Genomic DNA, 13,052 nt, shown 5'->3' on the forward strand with positions numbered 1-13,052 from the left:
CGTGTGTGTTTTGTAAAAATGGGGCAACGTTGAGGAAAAAAAAGCTTTCTCTTCTGTCGTTCTGATTTTAACAGAATTACGTGAACAAGTCATCTCTTCTCTCACTGACGAGGGAACGAGAACAAGTGGGAACTCTTAAAAAAAAAAACGATTTACCAGGTGATTTAAGAATGTAGACGTAGCCTCTGTTTGGAGAGGGAATGCTCTTCTATTGGTATTTGTCAGTTTCATATTATCGTGCGTGTTGGCCCGGCCTGAGGAGAAGGACACCACACATTCCGGTACTTCTTCTCTTTGTAAATAGACAGCGACACCACGGGGGCTGATTGTCTTCTCAGACCATGCTGGGGATTCCTGCTCTATGCGTTTAGCTTGTATTGCTGTGTGCATGTCAAACACGAGCTTTTCTTTGCATGGCTTTAGCATTAATGTTCCATACCAGACTCACTCCTTCTCTCAGCCTTCACTCGATTGTCGAATCTACCTTTTGACATCTAACCCCCCACCCCCCAGCCAACCCCACCCTCGTCCTTATTTTTCCACCCTCTCTGCTTTTGTTTCTTCTGCCTTGGTTTTCTTTCACTTTGTCCCCTGGCTCCCACTGATCCCCCCCCCTTCTTCCTCTGACGTTGTGCGATGCTTCCTTTACTCTGTACCACTCTCTGGAGGTCGGGAGGTCCGGGGGACGTCTACCTTCAGGTAGAAGAGGCGCAGGGGGGAGGCTATCAGCCCTACAAACACAAAGCAATATCCTCATATTCACCCCTCCCTCCTCTCATTTTGTTTTCTGTTGGGAAGCTCGCAGCTCTGAGGACACCGGTGACTCTGGAGCCCAGAGCAGGAACACGACTGACTGATGTACTCCCCATATAACATAACTGTGAGCTGAAACAAATAAATTCATTCAGTTATGGTGTGGTTTGTTTTTCTTTGAGCGTGTTCATATAAGTAATGGTAAGTACAACTGATGGTGGATCACGTGCACATCCTGAGCACAGCACTTGTTTTCCAGGAGTAGGTTTATTACAATATTCAGCATTGAAACAGACCCGGATGAAGTTAAAATCCCCTGTCTGATCTGGTTGCTGCCCCTGTGTGGACGCATTCACCCGCAGCATCACTGACTGTTAGGAGTGGACCTACAAAAACAACAGCTATTCACACACTTTTTAAAACAATAATATTAATCATTTGCTTGGATTAAAGACAAAATAAAAAGGGAAGACCCCCGTTAAATACTCTCACATCTTTTTTTCTCATTAAATAGGAAAATGTCCATCCCACTCTTGTTTCTCTGGTCATACTCTGTAAAAAAAGAAAAGAAAAGAAATCAGAACACAGCTACATAATGGAACATTTTCCCCTCTTGCTCTGAATTATTAGCAGAAAAGCCACAAGTCCAGCATGGCCACCGATGAGTCTGCTGTCACTGTCCGTGGCTTCAGGCCCAACACAGTTTCCATCGACCCCAAACCTTCAAGGCGTTTGTTGCTGCCACGTTAGTCCACCAGAGGGCAGTAGTGTCTCATCAGTCAGAGTCCATCTTGCGTCCCTTCAGTTGTACAAAAGCTTCCTGAGCTTCTGAGGACCAGAAACACTTTGTTTTCACATGCAGCACACTGCAAAAATGTCAAAATGGCGTCAGATGTGAACAACAGATTGTTCATAGAGCTTACAACTGCCATCAACCCCTGATCGGTCCCCCAGGACCGACACAGAATCAGGTTACACAACTTCTAAAGAGCCGATCCCGTCCGTGAGTCCCACTCTGTCCGCCACAGATTTCTCTCTTTCCATTTCATCTGTCCTCAGACCCGGGAAGTGACATAGAGCGAGCGCAGTCGTCGAGCCAGCGTGGCTTCCAGCTCCTCAGAGGGGAGTCTCCTGGGTGGTTGACCTGCGTCGGGGTGGAGTTGTTCCCTTGTCGGGACGCAGAGGATCCCAACAGCAGACTCCTGAAACTCTCTTTCTCCAGCAGAGCGGGCATCTGTTGCAAGAAGAAGCCTTCGCAGAAGGAGGCTCAGCTCCACCGAACCGTGTGCCTGGATCGAGACAGGAAGTGTTTGAGAAGATTCGAATGGACGTTTGAGTTCACGTCATTTTTATCAGTTTTTACACATGCCCATATAAGGGGAGTGTGTGTGTGTGTGTGTTACCTTTGCTGTCTTGTAGATGCTGACTGCGTTATCCAGGTTGATGTGCTGAGAACAGATGAGTTCACAATGTCTCTGTAGCGCCCCGAGTCGGAAGACGCAAGCAGCCGACAACAGCTACAAGAGACAATGTTCACAGTTTATTCCAGAACACACCGTGAAGACGACCTTCATGGAGGATGATCTATGTCGGTCTACTCAGTCCACTTAGAGGTCAACGTACAAACAACTCGCGCAACATGAACTTCATCATCTTCACCCTGAATGCAGTTGTAGATGTTTGCAATGAGACAACACAGGTGGGTCAAGTAATGTACAGCAGGGGGTGTCCGAACCGGTCAGCAGTGACAACACGCTGCTGATTTGAATCAGGACATGTCCACATGGAGACGGAACCCCGGTAGTTTTAAAAAGGTTCTCCGTACACATGGAATCGTCTCCAGATATGCGTGCGTCCACGCGAACCCAGTGAATATGCTGTAGTACACATGCCAGGCCTGTAGGTGGTGCTGTAACGCTGCCACAGAAATACACCGAGAATATGAAGGAACAAAAAGGATATTTGTTTGTGTGGACGGACGAACAGACATATCACATTCAGCAGCTTCTGAAACACGGTGAGCAGCCATTGTTGTTGTTGTTGTTGTTGTTGTAGTTGAGTCAGGGAGCTGGTGCACGTGTGCGACACACATCAAACACACATGCTCCATTTTACGACAAACTCCATTTGCTCTGTTTGATGAGGTGTTCTGCCTCCCTCTGGCCACAGATGACCCGTTGTCAGTCTCTGACATCTTTGAGAAGTCTCACCTCCAACAAGTCAGGGCACTCGAGTTTTCAGGGACTCGGTTCCTCCGCAGTACAGGTACGACATCATCATCTGCAGAAGGGTCAAAGGGGTCAGTTACAGAACCAGTGAAAACCGGCAATGACCAGGAAGTCATGTCCTCTACCTGAAAAATGTTGTATTTGACGTCGCTGATCTCAATCTGCTTGCTGCTTTTCTCCGATCCGCCGGTCGCCAGCAGAGACTTGAATCTAGAGAGAGTTCCTGTCAAAACCTGTGAAGTAGTTTCCAACAGACGGTCACACACGGGCTGCACTCACCGGTCAGAGGCTGGTGATGAGCAGGACTCTGTGGCCGTAGAAGGGTTTTCCTTCCACCACAAAAGTCACATCTGACATCTCCGGGTTATTCAGGAAGTGAGGGTCTGCAGGGAGACAAACAGCCACCGCTCAGTGTCTTTGTTGTGTTGTTGTTGTTGTTGTTGTTGTTGTGAGTCTGTTGTGTCTACGTCCCATTCAGGAGTGAAACAGTGAAAATAATGGGAGTGTTTATGACGGTAGAAATGAACTGACCCAGCTGGGCTGAGAGAGTTGCCTTCATCTCAGGGACGGCTGGGAGAGGCGCAGGACCAAAGCAGTGACTGAAAATACCCGACAGCTGTTGTATGATGGCGTCGTTCTAGGAGAAACGAAAGAACGGGGAGGAAGGGGTGAGGTCACGACAAGTCTCTGTTTCACCTCTGACGCTGAAATCCTGATGTCACATTTGACTCTGATAGCGCTAATTGTACAGGCAGTTTAAAGCTCTTAGTAAGAGAGACAGGGAACCCTCAGGGAGATGTGGATGGCCTTCTGCTCGACCACTTGGGGGGAAACAGAGAGACACAGAAGAGGACGGTGCCTGGTTCGTCCTCAAGTTAGACTTTATTTATGTGTTAAAATATCCTTTTTAGCACAGAACAGCAGTGGTCTGAGCTCCAGGTTTGACACAGAGCCGGTCTACATGTTCTTTTCTCACTGGGCTGCCACTACAGACAAATGAAAAGCATGCAAACGGGTCTTAATTACTATCGGCGTCAATCAATGACGCCAGCGAGCTGCAGGTTTTGGACCTGGGAACAGCACAGTGACGATGGTGAATGTTCTGGAACCGCCCAGTGTAGGGACTGTCCTCAAAGTCTCTGCGAGTGGAAATAAGCCAGAAATCTATACATGGACTCTTCTGTTGATACAGGACGTAAACTGCAGAATAATGTGTGATTTCAAAACACCAGAAAAAGTCACCTGATTTGTCATTCATCCATTTTTTGAAAAAACAAAAAAGCTATGGGGTCTGAATACAACTAAATATAGAGGAAAAAGGGAACAGTGGAACAGTCAGAGGGGGGGGGGTCTGAATGTGTCCTGCTCCCCTCCGTTCAGTTCCCCCATCACTTAAAGGACTAGTGACGTCTGGTCGACGTTTACCTTGGTGGTCCGCAGGATGCTGAACATGAGGGGCAGGCCCAAGGTGACCAGCTCCTCGCAGTAATCCTCTTCTCTTGATGGTGGTGAAGTCTCTGAGGAGGGGACAGCGTGACCCCTGCCCTCGACTGCAGCTGAGCACATCGCAGGGATTCGAGCCACACGTGCAGTTTCCACGGAACGCCTGGGTGGAGGACGGGTTGAGGCTTCTGTTCGGGACTGACCAGATGCTGCCGTGTCCCGTCTGATACTCACCCAGAGCTCGGAGCTCCATGGTGACATCCAGGTAGCCGTGTTCGGCGCTGTAGTAGCTGGCCTCCTGCAGAGCCTTCATCCTGGCTTTGCACAGCCTGGGAACGCCCCCCTCCGGCAGCGCCCCAGGCCCGGAGGAAGGGTTAGGGAGTGGAGAGAGAGGGAGGAAAGGGCACATCCCAGCCTCCTCACCCTCCACCCCCTCAGCGAGAATCTCCTCCAGAGACAGGACATCCTCCTTGACCTGCTGGGGCTGAGTCAGGAGCTTTCTCAGCACGTTCCTGACAGGATAGACGGAAGGAACAGGACGTGGAGGGCAGGAGAGAGAAAGAGAGCGTGAACCCATGGATATGTGACCCCAGGTCGCTCCTGCTCACACATACACAAAGAACACGAGCAGCTGGGGGCCGGTACATGTGAGGAGATCTTCAGTGGGACCTTGGTCCATTCTCTACCTCACTGCATAACAAACGCATCACACCCCCCACACACACACACACACACACACACACACACACACACACACCTGTGTCCATGTGCTGCAGCGTGACTGAAGCAGTTCATGTCTTCATAGAGAGACGACGTGAGGGCATTTCATCATGGGTCTTTAATAGGGGGGGTCAGCGCCTCTGGCCAGCAGCAACGTCACCATCTCATAGTTTGCCTGAAGAAAAAAAAAAAAGTTAATTTACGCTCTCCTGGACCTCGACCTCACACACACACACACACACACACTCCTGTAGTGTACATCAGAGGGTTTTCGTCAGTATTCAGACATACAGTAGGAGGTTCATCACCCATGAACTCATGCTCCACCTGTCCACTGCTCCTTTTCTCCTCCTCTAAACCAAGGTTTTGATCATGTTCCACGTCACTCTTTCTAACAAGCGAGTGCATTCACATGAAGCTCGTTTTACAGCGGCTATGCAGAGTATGCCTCTCCATTTCTGCTGCTATGGTGTGGCGTTTCTGATGAGCCCACAGAGGAATGTTGCCTTGGAGCTTCTAAACAGCCACAGGCAGCCCCCACCCCCCACCCCACCCCTCCACTTACACTCCCTTCATTCCTCCTTTCATTTCCAGCTCCTGTACTGTGAGTACACAAATCTACAGTTTGACGTAGTAATTTAGCGACTACTCCACCTGCTGCTGAAGCCAGCTGCAGCGGGGTGTCAGCTGTGTTCTCCTGACCGTTGCGGACTGCCGCCCCCTCCACATTGGCCCCGGGCATCCACAGGAGCTGGAGAAAGACACAACACATCTGTTACATTAAGCAATGTTTGACATCCTGTGACTCATTTATGGCCTGACCTCTGACCTCACATCTGACTGGTGAAAGGCGTGACACTGTTCATGCAGTCGGAGTCGGAGCTGAGCTGATTTATGCTCCAGAGATGGAACTACGCTGGCAGTGACAGACCTTCGCAGGCAACAACTGGGATTGGACCGTTTGTGTCACATGACTTTCCGAGAAAACAGAACCGTGCACAAATTTCTGACTGAAAGTGAGTAGAATATCATGCCGATCTTGTTGGAGATAGTGCGCTAACGACAAACGCTCACTTTCTGTGAGAAAACACAGAATAACCGATCTCAGAGCGGCACTTTAGTGTGTGATGAGCAAGTCCAACCGTCCCGAAAGCTTATTTTACCAGAAAAATGGGCAGAGGGGTTGTGTGTGTGTGTGTGTGTGTGTGTGTTTCTAACCTGCACCACAGAGATGTGTCCGTGCAGCACAGCGAAGGTGAGGGCTGCCGCAGTGTCGACTATCCGGGTGCACGGACGGGTGCTTCGGGGGAGCAAGGTGGAACCTGGCAGGACGGAGCAAACGGGTGTTACAGAAGAAGATGAAAACACCCACACTGATCTGTGGCTGGAACTGGTTGAGAATATTTACCGCTACATCCAGGTTGGCTCCGGCATCAATCAGGCATCTGCACAAGAGCCTCAGTCGCCAGCTGCGCACGCATACATCAGAGGCGTCATGCCCTAAGAGAGGAACGGACAGAGGTGAGGCATGAATGTCATTTCTCAAGGGGACAGCTGTAATTTTACCGTCAACACGCAGACACAAGACAGATGATCGGCACCTGGTCGTCCATGCTGTTGACCCCATCTGACCCCAGCAGGTCGATGGCTTGGCCAATGAGATCCGTGCGTCCGCAGTTGAGCATCCGGAATCCCAGGTCGAGGGTGGAACCTTGTCTGTGGCCGCGCTGGAGTCCAGGCGCTTGAAGGAGCTGAAGCAACACTCAGGCCTGTGGAGGACGGAAACGGTTTCAGAGGGTCTGCTGGGAGCTTTTCACGGTCACAAACTCAGCAGCGTGGGGTGCTGTCGTTTACTTCAGCTGTCGTGGTTCACAGTCGAGTCCAGGAAGCAGCAGCCTTGCAGTCTGTCTGACATCATCGCTGTCCGACCAACAGGACTCTTGCGGTGCTCGGCGGTGAACTATGGCCACTCTCATCCACTCCATCAGAGGGCGGCAGCAAAGGAAAGGCCTGTGAAGAACGTACATCACATTTTCATTAATACGAGACACAGATGTGAGTGTGTGACTATGATAACAGCACCGAACCCATCAATGGCCTCCGTGGAGGATTCGGTGACCGCTCAAAATTCATTGCACATTCCACTTGCAGTTCCGCGCTGCGTACAGGAAGTTAGAAGCTACAAGAAACAGATGCTGCGTCATTTATTTAATTTAAGTTACGGTGTAGTTGTATGTGGAATGACACCTATTTTTTTTCCCTATCCATCAGTTTGTGATGGAAGTGGAACACATACAACTAGATTAAACACGATTAAAGCCTTTACACTCTATACAACACACTAACATACTACTTTCCAGCTTTCTAATCACCATACGTTCCCGGATTCTCAGGATTCATGTTAAGTCTTGTACAAAATGAGAACTCTGATTTGATAAAGAAAATGCTGCAGTGGTTTCACGACACCGATCTCATTTTAAAACCTGCTGTGTCAGAACCAACTGATTTGGTTAAAGATGGATTGTAACAACAATAGGAGACAGGAAGATTTAAACTTCAGAGCAAACCAATGATAAAAATAGATGAGATCACACTGGTTTGACTCATCACGGAGGAGCACAAGAATAAGCATCAGTGGAGGGATGCAGAATGCTGATGGATTGATTGACTCTGTGACTTCTTTGTATGTGTCTCCATTGTCCCCGTCAACTCTTCAAACGCCTTCAGAAACCACTGGTGACGTCGTTATCTGCCACGTCTAGTCGCTATCTACCATGAATCCTTTTCTTCTGTATGCTTTCCTCTGGCCATATGTGCCTGTGAACAATGGAACAGCTCTGTGAGTGTTTGCTTTTGATCCTCCGCCGCTTCAGTCCCAAGTGTTAATCATTGTTTTAACACTGACTCGGTGTCATCATGAGTTACTAAGGTGCCTTCCTCCTGCGGTGCAGTTATTCTTAGCGGCGGCCTCACCTTTGTTTTAAAGGGGATGCAAATGCACACAATGAATCCACATTTAAACATCTGTGCTGTGAAAACTAGTTACATTACAGTCATTCTTTGTGTTTATTTCAATTAGCACCAGCTCTCGTTCCTCATCTGTGTTTCACTTCAAGGTTTCAGGACATTGATGTTCAGGGTATCATGGACCTTAACACCTACGGTTTTTAACAGGATGTTTTCCATCATCTCTACTCTGTGTTTAGTAAGTGCATTGCAGATGTGACTTCGGAAACCATCTGAGACATTCAAAGCTGCCGTCTATTTAATCCTCCAGCTTTTGTCAGCCAGGAGGAGGGACACTTCTGTCAGCCAGCCAGTTACCAAGTAGACGAGGAGGCTGATGGAGGAGGAGGAGGAGGAGGAAGGGGAGGAGGAGGAGGAGGAGGAGGACGGTCTGATGAGACTGATAAGGGCACATAAGGCGGGTTGGAGTGCTGGGGAAGTACATGAAGAAGGGGGGATGGGTGGCAGTTGGAGGACACCACCACAGGTGTGGGAGTGATAAGAAAGCTGTGCTTCTTGGGTCAAGAAGAGGAGGAGGTGGGCTTGGGGATCAATGTTAACTCCCTCTTAACGGGCTCCACTCAACACATCCTGACTCTGCAGTGTGTCTGTGTCTGTCTCCTCCATTGCCAGAGGCATCCGCCCAGCCAATTTACTGCCTCAAGACATGTACTGCACTACGCAGCCACTAATCCAGCTCTAACGCAGCTCCATCAGCCCTGCCCAGCTGTGAACGCTGATCCATTCAAGGTTGTCTCTGGTCTCTCACTTTGTCCATCACCAGGAGAGGGGTACTTTCATTCACTTCCTTTTTTCTTCTATCTGAACTGCCCCCACACACACACACACACACACACCGACCTGACCCCACGTCTGCCCCTCAGCTTGTAACACAAACTTCAGCCTTCATCAAAGACTGGATGCCTGTTAGCACTGAAATCAGATAGCACTTCTGGCTAGTCGGCTGACCCGACACAGTACGGCTGCACACTGAGAGCAGCAGGACGTAGTAGACACAGAGACGGACATCGACAACCTACCCCGTGCTTGTTCACACACAGTCATCACACAACATAGAAATGTTCGCGCTGACTTCTTCAGCCGCGTGTGCCCGGACGAAAAATGACAGTCAGCGTTTAAAAATGGTGGTCAGGGTGTGTGAATGAGTTCACGCTAACTACAATCAGCTCTTAAAACAGACCCATTACTGGCTGCACTGGTCCAGTTTAGCCACTGATCTGGGGTCAGATTACTCCTCTAGTGAGGCCATAAAAGGGAATGTAACTTGATGTGGAGTACCTGTGGTCAGAGGTACGCTACGCATTATCACGGTAACACATCTGCCCATTAGTGTGCTCCTCTGCCCTTTGAGGACGCAGAGGGGTTGAGGTCTGCTCCGAGGATCATTTTTAAACATTCATAACTTTCTTTACAACTCAAACATGAAATGACTATTTGGGCTCCAAGTCAAGTCAGAGATCTCCGACAGATCTGAAGCAGTCGGTTTAATCAAATTGCAATCCAATCAAATTGACACCTATCTTTTTTTTGAGTTAATACAGTGCTGACTGCTGTTTAAAGTACCAAACATAAAAGACTCCACAGTAACTGCCGTCCTGAGGGATCCGGCTTCTCCCCATGCTCCCTCAGCGTTGGTGATGTGGCCCAGACAGACTTGCTGGTTTTGAGTTTCCACCCCAGATTTTACAAACTTCCCATAGACGGTGAAGCAGAGGGACGGAGAGGCCCAAAGGGACAGACGTCTGTCTCATTGCCAGGTGCTCACGGTGTAATGACAAGCAGGTTTGAACTGCTCTGCTCTCTCACCTGAGTCTGCCCCTTAGGTGAACACTGACAGACACGGGAAACATGGAGTGAAACTCATGACTGAACAATAAACCGGTTCATTTCCAGTAGGAATACACAAGAATGCTGAAACCTTTCATCCTGAGCGCATAAACCAGGGTGATAAACAGCCAACATTAAGGCACCTTGAAGAGCAGTTGGGCATGTACATTCACAGCTCGGCCTTTCTTTGATGCTAATGAGGAGGCACACCTCCGCTGGCTTACAGGGCGTCTGGCCGTCATCACAGGATTGGGAGCCAGCTGGCACATGTACGTGTGTTTAGAAGATTTAAGCACAGAATCTTTCACGTGACTACACGGGTTTCCCAGCCTCAACGAAACCGAACAAGCACAAACAGATGTGCTTGTTGAAGAAAGAATAGCCCACGAGCAAAGCAGCAGATTTGAAGAACACGCTCTTTAGAGGGAGCTCCGATCCTTGTTCTTGATTACTAACATCAGACAGAGAGCCAAGTTAATGTTTCCACAAGAGAACGCTTAGCAGTGACATTTCAAACACAAAGTCTCGCCTCAGAGGGACATGCCAGCTTTTTCACTCAGCCTCTGAGTGAGGCAATGTGAGCGCTCAACACTTCTTTTCCAACATAGCTGAGACTTTACTCGCCACTTTCTATGGAAATCCAACAAGACCTCATTTCCTGAAACACATTCGGAGGTTAGGAGCAGCCAGGAAAACCTTCCTTTTTGTTCAAACCAGCACATTTGAATTAAAAAAAAAAACAGTGTCAAGACTGGAAAAAAAAGAACGATCCCAGTTGTTCAACAAAGGTATTAAAAGAGGATCTGAGGAGCCGCTAACAGAATTACAGGTCATTAGCACCTCTTAAAATCCTTTAAACCAGCAGGCTTCGCCTCATTCACACTGGAAAGGTGCAATTCACCTTCCTATCAGATGGAGGCTCTTTCTCACCTGTAATTTACCTGCACGAAAATTAACACTTATCCAAGTGTCGATTTTATAAGGGTTTGATTAGTAGAATATTTAGAAAAGTAGGTGTCACTGCCTTTCACAGTGATACGCTGTCAAGCCTGTGGTCACGCTGGACTCCCACCTCTCCTTGCTGAGCGCCATGCGTGGGGGATCTAAGTTGGGATTCTCCATGGACTCCATTTGTGGGCAGGCGCAGGAAGTAGTAGAGGGGTGTGGAGGGCGTCAGGTGACCAGGACACGGGCTGCTGGGACGGGCGTGGCGAGCTGGACTCAGCCCCGGACGCACTGAGCTCAGACGTTGCATGTGATGCATCGCACGGGACACCAAGTCACCTGGAACAACACGCAGACAGGGTGTCATCAGCATGAGATGCTTAAATAGATGGTTTTTTTTCTCCATTTGGTAAAAACAACAAGGGAAATAGTGATCTCTGTTCTCTATAAAAACGCTGTGTGTTTCCAATCAACCTGCATTTCCCCTTTTCCTAAACCACTTACATTTCCCCTCTTTTATCCATTCTTCTCCCCCAAGTCTGTGGTGGTATTTGCCATTAGCAGCGTGATTATCAGTAAGCACAGCCAGACGTCCAGTCTAAACAGACATTTATCTTCAATCACGAGGGTTAATAGGCTGACAGACATTAGATCACAGCCCCTAATGAAGCGTTCAGCTGTTTCTGCACTGCACTCGACCCTGACAGATGTCCGACGTGCACGTAAAGACCAACATTTCTGAAAGAAGGATGGTAGCATCAGTGGCTGATTGAGCAGTGACGCCCAGGCTGCATCACATCTTGAACAGTTTGGAGGAAAACTGCTTTTAGCTCGACAAGCTCGGAGCTGGTCTTGAAAATCAATACGCGCCAAAATATGAATGAGCAGAAGAGACTGATCAGCAGTCTGTCTGACAGTTTTCTCTTAAAACACTTCTGAAAGTTTGAGAAGTGTGGGATTTAAAAAGTCAAACATTATTACTGGAGTAAAACATGCTGCACGTTCGCAGTTTCTATGGGAAGGTTTGTGTCGAGGGACTTCATTTAAAGTAAATTATGAGAAGGATTTTCCAAATATTCTGGTGATGTGTTTCGACTGGGAACAAATCTTTGAATATTCCATTAACCATGTACGGCCTAACCACTGAAAACATTAGTGTGACTGACTTAATTAAACCTACACTTCACGTCTGAAAGGAGTCAATGTAAGCTGAAGTCACAGAACTGAGCAGACATGAAACGGAAACGTGTCAGAGGCTGTCGATCTGCAACAAGTAGATATCAGTTGTTTCCCGACAGGAGGTAAGGGACGTGGAGGAGGGGCAAGGAGGGCAGTGGTGGGAGTGAGGCCAAGTTGAACTTGGTATCTTGTAACGCTCATTTAGTATAATTACCCCCGGGTTAATCTCTAACCAGATTACCGTGAATGGAAGGTTGCACAGGGGGGGACGAGGCTGGGAACCTCAGCAGCATATACGTGTATATTAGAGGGTTTGGAGCTTCAAGGGGGTTAGATATGGGTAGTCCTTCCAAAACAGACCCCACTTAAAGCTGAAGGGCCTCTTTTGTGTAAACCATCACCAGCAGTCCTCCAGGAGGTCTCCTAGGAATTCTTACCCAAGATGGAGAGCCTCTCCTTGGCTTTTAAGCCCGTGTTGTGTCCCGAGGCAAAACTGAGCTTTAGGAGTCAGAAGGACATGAAATAGCTCATTCTTAGATTGCAGCGTATATGGGAGTCAGCCTACTGATTTATGTTTGTCCATTGTAATGAAGTTTAGGTGGTACAACAATGGGAAAACATATTGTGTAGTAATTTCATCGGTACTCTGTGTGAGTCTGAATGGCAATTCACTTTGAATGTCATTTATTTGAGGAGTCCTGATCTTTAATGTTTCCCCAAGTTAGCAGGGAGAGGTTCTCAAAACTGTTGGAAGACCACCACAGAGAAAAAGTTGAGAATACTCAAATGTGCCTGGAAAGCATAGTTTGTAGCCGATCTATTGGGTACACTGTGTTTTCCAACACTTATGCTTATTGAGCTGAAGTGTCCCCGTATCCAATACCAATCATTATCCATCACGTGTTTGTGTCTCTGCACGTTTCTGTCCAG

The 13,052-nt window shown here is 48.3% G+C and overlaps 1 protein-coding gene across 1 annotated transcript in view; it reads right to left on the reverse strand.

The window, feature by feature from the left end:
• Positions 1-1,808: 1,808 nt before the first annotated feature.
• Positions 1,809-13,052, reverse strand: part of LOC144741932 (ankyrin repeat and BTB/POZ domain-containing protein 2-like) — a 36,088-nt gene continuing 24,844 nt past the window's right edge. Inside the window, 26 exon segments of the mRNA XM_078624426.1 lie at positions 1,809-1,884; positions 1,932-2,019; positions 2,123-2,270; positions 2,964-2,990; positions 2,992-3,033; positions 3,107-3,204; positions 3,272-3,364; positions 3,513-3,618; positions 4,407-4,481; positions 4,483-4,506; positions 4,508-4,587; positions 4,659-4,936; positions 5,182-5,250; positions 5,252-5,319; positions 5,794-5,895; positions 6,363-6,404; positions 6,406-6,459; positions 6,547-6,603; positions 6,606-6,644; positions 6,746-6,850; positions 6,853-6,913; positions 6,999-7,154; positions 11,071-11,138; positions 11,140-11,157; positions 11,159-11,199; positions 11,202-11,282. Coding sequence (XP_078480552.1) covers positions 1,809-1,884; positions 1,932-2,019; positions 2,123-2,270; positions 2,964-2,990; positions 2,992-3,033; positions 3,107-3,204; positions 3,272-3,364; positions 3,513-3,618; positions 4,407-4,481; positions 4,483-4,506; positions 4,508-4,587; positions 4,659-4,936; positions 5,182-5,250; positions 5,252-5,319; positions 5,794-5,895; positions 6,363-6,404; positions 6,406-6,459; positions 6,547-6,603; positions 6,606-6,644; positions 6,746-6,850; positions 6,853-6,913; positions 6,999-7,154; positions 11,071-11,138; positions 11,140-11,157; positions 11,159-11,199; positions 11,202-11,282 — 2,096 coding nt within the window.

Source organism: Lampetra planeri, unplaced genomic scaffold (assembly GCF_965212315.1).
Source record: "Lampetra planeri unplaced genomic scaffold, kcLamPlan1.2.h2 scaffold_780, whole genome shotgun sequence".
Lineage (NCBI taxonomy): Eukaryota > Metazoa > Chordata > Hyperoartia > Petromyzontiformes > Petromyzontidae > Lampetra > Lampetra planeri.